General features: G+C 33.9%; 1 protein-coding gene across 1 annotated transcript in view; it reads left to right on the top strand.

The window, feature by feature from the left end:
* Window positions 1-14536, top strand: part of LOC136027295 (protein trachealess-like) — a 166898-nt gene that overhangs the window by 7809 nt on the left and 144553 nt on the right. The window contains exon 2 of the mRNA XM_065704399.1: window positions 7561-7768. Coding sequence (XP_065560471.1) covers window positions 7662-7768 — 107 coding nt within the window. The 5' untranslated portion in view covers window positions 7561-7661. The remainder of the gene's footprint in view (window positions 1-7560; window positions 7769-14536) is intronic.

Raw genomic sequence — 14536 nt, forward strand, 5'->3', positions numbered from 1 at the left:
ACGATTAAACCACGAATGAATAGACACTAAAGGATAAAAAGACCTTAAAACTCACAAATATTCTTGGATGTAGGGGGAGGGTCGCCTATGGGCCCAAGTTCCCACGGTATCATGATTTTGCAATTTTTTACAAAATTTTCTAAGACCAGCTTATAATTAATCTGTTTAACTCTTTCTAGCAGTCTGTCTTTCCTCCAAAATATAATCGTGCTTATGAACCTTGCCTTCTCATAAACCAAACAATTTTTGAAACGGCAAATAATATTATTTGTTGGAACATCACTTTTTGAGATTCATTCTTAGATATAAAAATGTGCTAATCCCTAAATTAAATTGAGAAGTTCGAGGTGGTCGGCCTCTTTTGGCGGTCTCAAGTTTTCACAAAATTTCACACCATTATGTTAAGTGTAGTCTTGTACACTTTCTTGAGGTAACAAAAAAAAACTTGAGAATTTTAGCGCGTGTGATATCCTTGCTGCAGGAAGACTTGTTTTCTTCGTCTACTTGTTTCTTTTTTAATGAGACCTAATTGAGGCTTAATGAGGCGGAATACTGAATATTTTTAACTCAAGAACGAAAAACGAACTTTAATAGAAATTTAGTTCCGATGAAATATCCCAATCAAGTCAGTACCTTATAGTATACGAAACAGTTTTATTACATAAGGTTAGTCAAGGTTAGAAAAGTACCTTTTTGGACATAAGGTTAGTCGAGAAATTGCCCATCAAAAGTCTAGGTTCAATGACAACAGGTCCTATCAGGTAGCTAATCTTCAATTCCATAACCATCTGATGACCGGAGTTCCCAAGCTTATCATATTATCCTCACATCACATACTGTATCTGATTGGGGTTTTTGCCTTTATTAGTTCATTCTTTTTCTTTTAAAATAAACAATCAGGTTGAATAGATCATCCGTTCGAATAGATATAGCCTGATAAAATCCAACCATATTTCTGTTACAGATTGTTTCTGTTTCTTTTAAAGTAAATTTAGAAACTTACTTTCTTTTATATGAAAATTGTGTATTTATATGTGTATTTATAAATTGTGTATATAAGAATAAATATGTCTCGATAAGAAGCTTCTATACTAATACAACTTTGGAAAAATTTGTTTTCTGAATGTTTCTGTTATACAAGTCAAATATCCACCTGTTAAAAAAAAGCTAAGTTTGTATTCAAGAGCTCGATAATCACTGATGACTTTCCTGTTAGGTATTTGTAACTTCGTTTGAAGATAACCAATACAACAAAATTACAAGCAATTTGTATTACTACAGGTGCAACATGGACCAGTAACGTCAATTTATGGAAATATAAGAGACGGAACAAGAATAAATTTTTCAAAATTTATGACATGGGGGGGGGGGTAATATTTTCAACTCATACTTAATGAACTTCAAAGAATCGCCCCATTTCCTTCATTATAAACATTTGTAGTTTGTGCAGCCAAACTATCTAGATTTGTTCAGGTGGTCTTGCAAGGCTTGTATGAGAGATTTGAATAAACTACAGAAAACTCCCATTTTCTGCCGGAGATAGTAATGTTCAGATTTAATGAAACCTACGTCATTAGAAAGTGTAAGTTTGTTTGCCGATTAAACTGAGTAGTTTAAAGTTCAGGAAAGGGCAGTACCTAAAAAGACTCTGCTAGAATACGTGCTAGAAAATGTTAGAAATTGGCTCAACGGAAATATTATTTAGGCCATTCAACAGCTTTATGCTACCAGTTTTGACTAATAATATTGCCGACACATGGGACGAATTATTTATTCTGCAGGTACATTGTATAGAAATTACTTTACTTAGAAATTAATAAAAGATTATGTTTTTCTTTATTTTAAACTAACCTCACGTTACCTTTTCGAACTATTCAAACAGTTCGTGGGAACGAACTGTAAGGAGCGACCCGGATCAATACCAACAGAAACTCTAAAAATAGAATTTTGATACCAATAGCTACATCAAAAGGATTAGATTTTTATGCTGATTTCAAATAATCGAGTTTAGCCTTACCCATTAAAAGTTAGGAGCCTGAGAAAATTTGACTTTGTTTCGAAAAAAGGGGGAAACACCTATAGTCGTAAAATCTTACTGAGAATCATGTCATTAGATTCAGTGTATTAGAGAACCTTATTATAGAGGTTTCAAGCTCCTATCTGCAAAAATGTGGAATTTTGTATTTTTTGCCAGAAAAAGGATCACGGATGTGATTTTGTTTATTTGTTGTTTTTTTTTCTTCCTAGGGGTGATCGTTTTGACCCAGTGGTCCTAGAATATCACGAGAAAGCTCATTATAACAGAAACTAAAAGTTCTAGTGCCCTTTTTGAGTGACCAAAAAAAATTAATGGCAACTAGGTCCCCTCCCACGCTCATTTTTTTCCGAAGTCACTCGATCAAAATTTTATTCATTTTGTTGAGCATAGTCGAAAAAATCTAATAAATATGTCTTCGAGGATGACTTAATCCCCCGCAGTCCCCAGGGGAAGGGCTGCAAGATGTGAGCTTGGTCCATTGTTTACATATAGTATTGGTTATCGGGAAGCATAAAGACGTTTCCAGTGGATATTTATTCTGGTGGGAGGGGGTCGAGGGATAAAATTACGTGGGAGGATCTTTCCATGGAGGATTTTTCGTAGGGGAAGAGAATATACATGAAGGGGGTGTTGGAGTTTTCAGCATTATTTAAAAAACAATCGTAAATTAAACAAGAAAACTAGTTTTTTCAACTGATAGTAAGGAGCAACATTAAAACTTAAAACGAAAAAATTATTACATATATGACGGGGTTTGTCCCTTCCTTAATACCTCGCTCTTTACCACGAACTGTTTGATTTTTCAAGGCTTTTTTAGCACTACTATCATACACATGAAAATCAAAACAAGGCGAATTTCTATTTAGGTTTTTGTTTCTTCATAAAATTTTGATGCACTAATTGATTGATTCGCTTATTAGCAATAGTTTGCAGAATGTTTATTCTGTTGCTTATTTTAAATTAATTTAGACGAAATTGTAATTGTAGAGGTGCAACCCAATGGAGAGCAACTTTCAGCTCCTAGTAACTTAAAAGCAGTTTGAAAGAAATTATCGAATAAAAAAAGAATTGCAATTTAAATCTCTGAATCGAGACTGGCAGTTATTTTTCAGGTCATATGTAACAATAAAAAATAGTTACAAACAAAATTTTGAAATTCTCGAAAAAAGAACTCTGAACCCGCTTGGGTATTGATTAAAGAAGAACTCAAATTACCTGTGAGCGCTATCATTCTTCCATGCCGACAGTTTTAGTCTTTTAAGACGTGAATTGGAAAATGGAATAATGAACAAGATAAACTTAGCATAGAAGCACCGCTGACATCAGCCACTAACCCAACAAAATTTGTACTGAACAAATAAATTTTTCAAGTGTTTAAACTGACAAAGCTATTGAAGAACAGCTTATATCACTGCTATCCTATTTTTTCAACTAATGTAGATTTAGGTTGTGTTTACTGACTTAAAAATAACCATCCAGGGATTACTTATACGCATAATGGTACAAATTGCTAAAAAAAATACTACATACCGCTATATGTTTGCTGAAATATGATCACAATTCATAGGACAAGGAAGCCATTTTGCGAAGGCCCATCTCCCCCTTCTACACTTAGGTAAAAGGATACGGCATTAGACTTTAGAGTCCGTACCGGTGGTGGTGATCTCTGTTTCTTGGCTCTTCAGCCAGGAAGTGCAATGGGGGGTTGGGGGCTAACCATCCTGTGCTTTCGCACACCCTTCCTGTTTACCTTCCCCAGATTTCTCCAGGTACCCATTTAGAGCTGGGTCGACTCTGGCTAAGCTTACAGAGTCACGCCACTGACCCCCGTCCCAAACCGAAGAATTTGGTACACTGGGATTCGAACCCGCGTCCTCTCAGACAAGGGATCCCGAAGCCAGCGCACCAACCCACACGGCCAGGAACATAGGCCGAGTGGCCTATTCCTACACATAGGTGAGGAACGTCAAACCCTACATGGAAAAGGAGGGCAGCTAAGAGCAAACCTTGTCAGCAGACACAAAAATTGGTAAAAACAACAGAACTTTGACAACAATACATAAATCTAAAAAATCTACTTCTCATGCTGATTACAAACATGTCAAATCTACTAATCTTATATTTATCCATAAGAAATTATTCGCATAAGGAAATTGACATTACTGTCTAAAATAGGGAAACGCCACCAAACGAGGCGATATTGATGACAATTATGCCATATAATATATGGTGTTTAAGAACCCTGGAATTTTTAATGCATGCAAAATGCATAATGTCGAAGTTTAATGTCGAAGGATCATCGACACATATTTGGTCGTTTTTTCTTGTTTATTTTTGCGGGATGGTAATTGTAGCAAACCATGAACCTTAAAATATTAGAAGAAGGCTTATTTGGAAGGGAATTGAAGTTTTTACGTCTTTTTAGGTAGCAAAAAGACCGCCCCACATCAGAGGCGGAAATTATGACATTCTGTGGCACAGAACATCAACTTTGGCCGAAAAATGGTTAAATTGTTGATTTTATCTATTATTATTATCTAAACATTTTTTTTACTGAAAATGTAGAGAGACTCTTAAAACCTGAAATAAACAGAAATTATCTTGTTAATTTGTAACTAGAGGAGTAACGGGTTTGAACTCTTCCCCCTCAAAATTTCTGTACCATTCGTAAAAACGTAATACAATACATGTAACAAAAATTTTTAAACAAATTCCTTCAACTTCGCCACTAAATTACGTTAAAATGCTATATTGAGTTGAAATCGATCAAAAAAATCAGTATTGGTATAATCGGGTGTGTAAGCCATTTTTTTCTCTAAAAAGGAGGTCTCTGTATTTTCACTAATAAAAAACTTTTACTATTGTTGAAATAAGGGGTTTTGATTGTAGTTATCACAAAAGAATCTGATTATTTTGACATGAGAAATAAATCCTTTGGTACCCCAGGAGACCTGAGGTAACTTCTGGTGTATAATGAGCTTTGACTCAAACAAATTGCATGTACTAATGTCATAATCTACTAAAGGGAAGAGGATGTATTACTTGTAACTGTTGTGTGACATTTGTCCTTATGGCAAAATACAGCGACATCCCTTTCGAAGTTCGCAGGGGTTACGCATCACTTTTCAATATGACAAAAACAAAAATTAAGACTCAATTTCTTATTTTATCCGCCAGTGGAACATAAGGCAGATAAAAAAGAAAACAATTTTTCAAAGTCCAGACTATTGACGTGTTACTTTGTAATAATATTTTCTAGTGATTATTCCATCACTGGTTTGACATCATAGTTGTTTTTAACTCAGTTTTCCTGGTCAATTTCAAGACGAACTGGTTGTCCCTTGAAAGGACTCTCTTTGGCCCTTCCAAAGGCCTGATGCAGAACAGACTAACCACCACAAGAAAAACCACTTTCTTCAAACATCTTGAAATTGGAAGTCATGGCAGTGAAGTTGCGTGATATTCCGAATATTTCGCCTGTACAAGAAATTAAAAAGAATATTTTTTTTTTTTTTAATTGAAAGTAGAGACGAATATTAAAACTTAAAACGAAGACACTTTATCATTTATGTGAAGCAGACTCCAACCCTTCAACCCTCACTATTTACGCTAAAGCTTCACTGGTGTTTTCCTGAAAGTATTTAGAGAGCAACAAAGAGTTCATTAATTGTAAATCGTTATTTATCGATTACCTTTCGAAAAACTTGAACTGTAAATTTTGGCGTTTAAAACGAATCCGTATAAATCAGCCCTTTAGTTAAAAAAAACAACAACTGTGAATTAAAAAGCTTTAAACTTGTTCTTACATTACTCTTGTGTTATAAAATTCATTTTTAGACTTTGGGATAAAAGTCAATTCTTTCGCTTCTTAGGCTAAAGTTTATTCCAGCATATTTACCTAAAGGGTCTCTTATGGTAATTTTGGGTGTGAAAGTATATTTTCTAGGTCATTATCCTAGGTTGCTCCCCCCTCATAAAACATTTAATTGGTCCTTCCGAACCGTCTGGGGCTACACGGAAAGCAGGTCGTCCTTGTCTGGGTTGGGAGGATGTCATAAATAAAGATTTAAAGGAAATGGGAACTTCCTGGGAGGGTGTAGAGAGGGAAGCTTTAAACAGATTAGGTTGGAGGAGGAGCGTGCGTAGCTGTGTTGGACTCAGGCGGATTGGTGCTGCAGTGAGTTTATTAGTAGTAGTAGTAGTAGTAATATATCATCTGCACCCGTAGGATGATGTAGAATCGCTAGTATTGCTAGACAACGCTCTTTAACAACCGTTCTTTTTGTTTGAACTCTCTGTAGGTGTATGTTCTTTTTGGGTAATTAAAGACTAAATTCTGTTTCCCACCACTTCGTATCGTACATCTACAATTTTGGTACGGATAGAAACAAGTTGAAACCTAAGAATTTTTTTTATGAAATAGGTAATTGTTAAGAAATTATTAGAAGGCTTAACTTCATTCTCCAGCGAGGAGTTTCTTATGACCAAACTCGATGCGTTTTTTTTTCATTTCACGCGGGGATACTTTTGCGCATGTATTGTTTTAATATATATCAAATATAATTTTTCCATTTTTACAATAGTTTTAATTTTAAAAGGAAGTGGTTATTTGAGAAATTGGAGAATAAGTGAGTTTTGAAAAGAAAAAAGTAATATTTTTAAACATTTTAATTTAATATCTTCTGTTACGACATATTTTCTAATCAATAATTTTAGCCAGAATCCATAACCCAGTTGAACTGAAATCTTGCATGCGCATTGATTTCCGATAATGATGTATGTTCATGACTCCTCCAACATCGATAATCACTGACTCTTCGTAGAAAGGCAGACATGTTAAAAATTTTTGAACTAGGATTATACATGGATTTTCAATATGCATGATGGAAGGACCAGATCCCATCCATGACCCCTCCAACAACCTCAGTCTCCTGTTGTCAACCTTTCGGTGAAAGATATATTGTGGCTTGTTTGACCCAGAAGAAACAAGGATTTCTAATCCGTATGGTCAGGGACTTATGCGTGCCTGTGGGTTGTGACTTCAGTGGAGGGGATATAGGGTTGTTCCTCTGGATTTGGAAAAAATGCACTTTTTGTAGTATTCTCATTGAAAAATTTGAAACTAACGATAAATTTCCCCCTTCCCCTAGGAATGGAGAAACGCAGTCTCTTCCTCCCCTATTTTTTTTTCAATTGACGCCACTGCCTGTAGCCTTTCCTGCAAACCCAGCCTCCCTTTTCTACCAACTTTTGAGCCACAAAGTATGCATGTTGCATTTTGTTTTCACCAGAATCATGCAAAAACTTTCACTTTGTGTTTGCAGATGACCAGAGTTGGCCCTTCCATAACTTCTGTACCTGGGTTTGATATATATTTTGAGCAATAATTCTAAAAAAGGAAATTCTTATGAATAAGTAGGTTTAGGAGTCGTTGAAGGAATGAAAATATTAAATGTCATTGTTCCGTCATTGTATTGTGTTTTTCAGTATGTACTTTTTAATTATTTTTACTTCTTTTTCAGATACTATTAAAAAGTTTTGTGAAGAAAAGTGTTAAGTTTTTAGTGAGGATGGGACTTGTCTAATTGGTTTAGACTACTTTATTGCTGAATCTTGTGGAAGAATGCATCCTAATTTTTCTCAAGATGAGCCGTACTTTCATCAGAATATGATGTCCCACCAGAATTTTGACGTGCATTTTCAGTCGGCTGGATATTTCTACCCGCACAGGTAGTTTAACTTTCAATTGATTTCCATATTCTCATAAGAATGTTACTTTTACCAAATTATTTTCCATCTAAATTTGACGTGCATTTTCAATTAACAGAAAGTTTTTACCCACATATGCATTCTGTAGTGATCCTTCAAATTCTGAGAACTGATTTTTTTTTTTTTGATTAGTCACATATCTTATATATATATATATATATATATATATATATATATATATATATATATATATATATATATATATATATATATATATATATATATATATATATATATATATATATATATATATATATATATATATATATATATATATATATATATATATATATATATATATATATATATATATATATATATATATATATATATATATATATATATATATATATACATATATATATATATATATATATATATATATATATATATATATATATATATATATATATATATATATATATATATATATATATATATATATATATATATATATATATATATATATATATATATATTGTATTCACAGGGTATTTTTGCATAGTTGAGCCGTTCAGAAGCCAAACGATTTTAAATTTACTTTACAAAGAATTTTTTTCATCGAGTATCAAAATCTCTTATTTTCAAAATCTGGTTTAGCTAAACATTCATTCACAGTTACGTTTATTCCAAGATTTAACTGGCATTAACGTGAACCAATCAGATTCTCCATAGAATTTTCTTACAATGAAATATCCATGAAACATCCTGCTTCCCTCAAATTAGTGATAGATGCGGTAATAAAATCACAGTATCATGGTAAAAAAAAAATTCAGTGTGAATGGGCCTTAAGTTCATTCTGAAATGTAACTAAACATGTTCTCTGTGTTTAGGACTAAGAAACAAGAAGGATTTGATTTCATCAACCCAGCGTTTCTGAAGAGGGGGCAGAGCTTCACAAAAGTGCTGAAAACAAGCGTGTTATATAGAATATATAAGGAATTGTTGTAAAAATTATTAAAGCCCCTAAATACCAGGAAAAGGGTACCGCTATAATATGCAACCGTTTCTTTGGAGAGTATGGGAACGAAAAGAAACAATGAATTGAAGATTTCGAATAACTTGTTTTAATTTTTTTTCCGCAATACTGACAGAAAATGTAAAACAAAAGTGAAATTTTTTCATCAAGAAATTAAAAAAAAAAAAAATCAAGTTCAAAATCGCTCAAAATTTGGCTGTTAGTCGTAATTTTTTGGAACAGTAAGAAAAACAACGCTGGTTATGAATTACCATCGTCCTCCTTAACAAATACAGGTTAGACACACAATCATATAGAAAGCACAAAACCAGGATAAAAACAACTTTAAATGCTTGAACCTTTTACGTCCTAATTCAAAGTCCAAGCTCTTTGGACTGAACTACGAACTCGGTTAATCTAATTTAATCTATTGGATTTTGTAGGACCATAATTGTATAGCTTAAAACCCTTTTCCCAGGTAATATAGATTGTCAGGTCATAACCAAAAGTATGGTTATTGGACCTTTCAACTATGCTGAAAAAATTGCTATCTCATAATTCTAATCGGACGACTTTAGGGGAAGTGGGCCTTGGGGAGGGGGGGGGGGTTCTATCTACCCTCCAATATTTTTGGTCACTTTAAAAGGACACTAGCATTTTTAATTTCCGTTCGAATGAGCCATTAAATGTCTCTTTGTGTTGTTCTGGTAACTCGCTAGCCCTGGTTAAAAAAAGGAAAAAAGGACACATCTGTGCTACCCATGCAAAAAAGTAATTTTCTTTGCTGTTCAAGGTTGGGGACACTATTTACCCTATACAAGATTTTGATCATACTGATTCCAATGGTGTAACTTTGGTTTTGATCTGATGCCACTTTCTAGGGGTTTCAGGCTCTCTTTCGTAATTATCTAAAAAAAAATTCATATTTATTGGACCTTATGAACTATATTGAACAAAATAGCTATTTCAAAACTTTTATACGACGACTTTGTGGAGAAGGGGGCTAGCTGTCCTCCATTCTTTTTGGTCACTTAAGAAGGGCTCTAACAAATTTAATTGCCGTTACAATGAGCCATTAAACATCTATACGTGTTCACGGAAAAAATACTAAATAGCGGCATCTTACTTTGTATGCTTCAATTTCTTATCTTCTGCGAGTAAGTTATCATAGGTCTTGTAATAAATTGGTCATATAATTATTCATTGGGCATAGAAGAGTAACTGACAGTAAGAAATCTAGCACTGCTCATTTAACTTTGGGGTGGTGTTTCCACTCTTGTGGTTTTTTCCTTCCTCTTTTGTATGAATTATCGGATTTAAAATGTTTTTGTACTTCAATGTTTTTGAACTTGCAAATATGAAATATCAGTCTTATAACTATGAATCTAACCATCTTGATAGACAAAGAAATATACTAAGTGCCCGTTGTGCAAATTTTAGGGTAGTGGTTGAGGGGTAGAGGATGCGTAGAACGAGTTTTCACTCTTGGATTAATAATCGGAAAGTATCTGAGTAACTAAACTCCTTTAGTCATCAGTTTTATAGATTATGAGCAAGCACTTGATTCAGCTGATTGAAGAGCTCTAGCGAAGGTACTATCCTTGTGTGGTATACCAGACAAATACATTGAAATGATTAGTGTTGTGTACGAGAGTAACATTGCTGCGATAAAGGTAGGACATGAGGTTTGTAGTTGGGTTTTTATTAAGTCAGGAGTTAAACAGGAATGCACTGTGTCCCCGTTTATATGGATCGCTTTCATGGACTTTGTCCAAAGGAACACAGCAGAGGCAATGGGAGAACACAGAATCAAATGGAGAAGTAAAACTATCCTAGACTCAGATTAGGCTGATGTTACAAGCATCTTATATGAAAGTGTTAGCAAAATGAATGAATTCTTGGAGATTTCGGAGACTCAGGATCCAAGAATATGGCTAAAATTAATGTTAAGAAGACTAACTCGCTTATACTAGGAATAAGTGAAGGTGAAGAGGTGAAGCTGGGTTACGAGAAGATCGATCAAGTAGATAGCTTCACTTACCTAAATAGTATTATTAGGAAAGACGACAGGTCTTCCCAAAACCAAAATAAATTACAACATCATTGTTTATGTAAGGCTCCATGGCCCGGAAGTTCTTGATTATAATTCTTATTTGCAGGGAGCTATGCTTCGCAACAAAATTTATTTTGATCACATGATCTAGAAAAATTTTTCCCTTGTGAAAGCAATAAGTCTTTGCTTGGATAGGGGGCAGGGGGGCTAAGGCCTATTCACTAGAACGATGTTATTGAATTAGTTTCAGAATCCTGTTCGCCCTATATCTATGGATAGGACCCTTTCACTATCCTTCATCTCCAATATGTAGATTCTCCAAATAATAAAAACCTGAAAGTCTCGTAGCATTATCCAAATAATGCATAGTAAGACATGGCCTCAAGAACATAATGAACTGCTCTTATGAGATATTTCCTTCCTCTATTACTATTCAAAATACAAGCAATTGCTTTGGCTGGTAATGAGATAATATGAGGGAGTTCATTGTTGAGGAAGAAGTAACCCCCTGCTTGTTTATATATTTCCGTTCTGGATTATGACCTACACCTTTTGAAGACTGACGACTACACGGATTATTAACAATGCCTCCTCTTAATGGGATTTGCTTATCATTCATGATAACCGTGATTCTGGAAAGAAGGGAATTGAATGATGGAAATTGTAAGAAAACTTTAACATCTAAATGGCCCTCAATATGGAAAAGGCCCTACGTAGTTTTCGATGGTTTGGGTCCAGTACTAGAAATAGCGCTATTCTTTGTGTTCTTTTGACCAAAAGGCCTTGAAAAAAGGCCCTATATCTCCTTTCGCGATCCTTTAGTCATTCACCATAATAGGTAAAGCCTTGATAAAAAAAAAAAGTCGAATGTCGTCATAAGGACTCATATAACCAAAAAACTGGGATAAGATTCTATAATAAAAGGTTTACAATGTTTTTAAGGTTCTATTGTCTGGATTTTTATCTCCTTTACTAAAAACACCTAAAATTACCGACAAATTGTCCCATGTTTTCATTACCTTTCCAAAAATGAAAGAGATCTGAATAATTGCCGATTAACAGGTTTTATTGTTTTCCAGCTACTATTTCAAATTATAAATTATTGCTGATGATTATAGGCTTGATCTTTCTTTTATTATCCCAGGCGAAGCATTTACTACTTTGTTTCGGACAATGGGTGACTTTCCTCCGGCCGTAAAACACCATTGAAAAAAGAACTAGATAGATGAATATTCAGGCAACCTGTGATATTATTGAACTTATATTCTGTTGGAAGATTGATAAAAAGATCCTTCCGATTTCTGTCCTGTTAAAAATAACTAAGATAATTAGTGTTCTCAGAACATTTGTTTTTCAGTATTAAGCAAATAAACAAGAGCTAAGAGCTAATATGAGTAGCAAATATGAGTTCTAGAAATGTTGCTTATTGTATTTCCAAATTCAGCATAACAAGTTACCTGTGAAAATCCTTCCTAGACAACTAATTGTTTTGGTGATGACACTTAATTTTGACTTAAAAAATATTTGAACAGTTATACAGAAGTATGGGTAACAGAAATTTTTTCTGCATTTTACAAATCACCAGCAAAATGAAACATTAGGACCTGCACGTGCGGCTCACTAAAGGCAATTCTTTTCAGTTGTCCTCAATTATGGGCAGAAAAATATGAAGCCATATAAGCAGTCTGTAAGCCACAAATTTGAGATGCCTTCTCGATTTTGTAATAGCTCATTTAAATAAATGTTTAGTTTATTTGACTAGACTTCTATATTTGATGTTTGACCCAACGATGATAAGTAGTATTAGTTGTGTTGTGGACCAGCGCTAATCCTTTCGGAAGTTTTTTTCTCTCGTTATCAGGGGTTTGTAGGTTCCAAATGGTAAGAGGAGCAAACTAAAAATTTTGCTAGTTATGGGAATCATAAAATCGGTTATAAAAAGTTTCGATGAAAACTGTAAAATTTCCAGTGGTTTTCCCGAAAAAATAAGAACAATTCTTTTCCTTATGTTGTACATGGTGTTAAGACAAAACTATCCTAGCTAGCAACAACTAGCTCATGTCCTGTGGTGGTGCAGTGGGTTTGACCTTAGCTTGGTCATACGGGACCCAGAGATTGAATCATGCTGCAGCAATGCACTGCAGGGCCGACGCAGGGACCTTAGTAGTCAAGAAGCGTCGTTAATCTAATACAATACAATACTAGCTCTTGAGAACAACTTTATGACGTTTCCCTATAAAATTTTAAATTACCTCTCTGAAAATTGTAGAACAAGACAGTGAACGTTGAAAGAAAAAATAGAATTTTTGTATGCAGATCAAAAAGTTCGTAGTAACGAACTGTAGTAAGGAGTGACCCGGCTCAATAGTAACCAAAACTCTAAAAAATGGAATTTTAATATCAATAGCTACATCAAAAGAATCGAATTTTAATGCTGATTTTAAATATATAAGTTTAGTCAAGTTTAGTCTTACCCATCAAAAGCTACGAGCCTGAGAAAATTTGCATTATTTTAGAAAATAGGGGAAAACAACCCCTAAAAGTCATAGAATCTTAATGAAAATCACACCATCAGATTCAGCGTATCAGAGAACCCTATTGTAGAAGTTTCAAGCTCCTATCTACAAAAATGTGGAATTTTGTATTTTTCGCCAGAAGGCAGATCACGTTCAGAAAACGTTCAGAAATTAAATTAAAAGAAAAGTTTTTTAACGGAAAGTAAGGAGCGACAATAAAACTTAAAACGAACAGAAATTACATCGTATATGAAAGGGACTGCTTCCTCATCAACGCTCCGCTCTTTACGCTAAAGTTTTTTACTGTTTCAAGAAGTAGAGTTAAGAGAAAGAGTCAAACTTTATCGTAAAGAGTGGGGCGTTGATGAGGAAGCAGCCCTTTTATATACGAAGTAATTTCTGTTCGTTTTAAGTTTTAATGTCGCTCCTTACTTTCCGTTAAAAAACTTTTTTTTATTTAATAACTATAGAAGTCCCAATATTTGGGCTTCACAATATCAAAATATGCCTTTATTAAAACGACAGAAAAGAAAAAAAAAATAGATCATGCAAATCAACAAATTTATTTTTAAGGTAAAAGAGTTTAAAACTATTAGGCGTGATAATTTGTGCCAGAAGAGTGTCATCAGGTGCTGGTACATTGTGCCAAGCTGGCCTCAATTGCTAGGAGTCATCAGAAGATATGATAATGGGGATTTTCCCGTTAATTTTAAACGATTGATTCTAGTGTAAATGAATATTTTTGTGGGAAAATGCCCAGTAAATACCATATATATGATAATAGCTGCTAGAGTGTCTCTTGTGTTTGTCATTAAGTGCCACAGACTGGGAATTGAGAGAATTGGCTACTAAGGTTCCCACCTTTCTTTAATTCATGGTTCTTTTGGCTTACATTTTATCCTATGTCAGGTTTTTTCACTTTCTGTTTTTCCATTTATTTAAACTGCTTTTCCTGTGTTTTCATGATTTTATAATATTTTCTATTAACAAAATTTGTATGTAATTCATACAAGTTAATGTATGTAATTTGTATGTAATTAACAAAAAAGCCTTATTTCTTTAGATTACTTGTTCCAGGATAAAACTTCAATACGTAATCATTTACATAATGAAATATCTAAAGCAAATGCTCCCTCCTCGAAGGTCGTTTAATTAGAACGATAAGAAACTTTATCAAAAGTATTAAGAAACTTTGGTGTGAA

This window comes from Artemia franciscana, chromosome 5 (assembly GCF_032884065.1).
Source record: "Artemia franciscana chromosome 5, ASM3288406v1, whole genome shotgun sequence".
Taxonomy (NCBI): Eukaryota; Metazoa; Arthropoda; class Branchiopoda; order Anostraca; family Artemiidae; genus Artemia; species Artemia franciscana.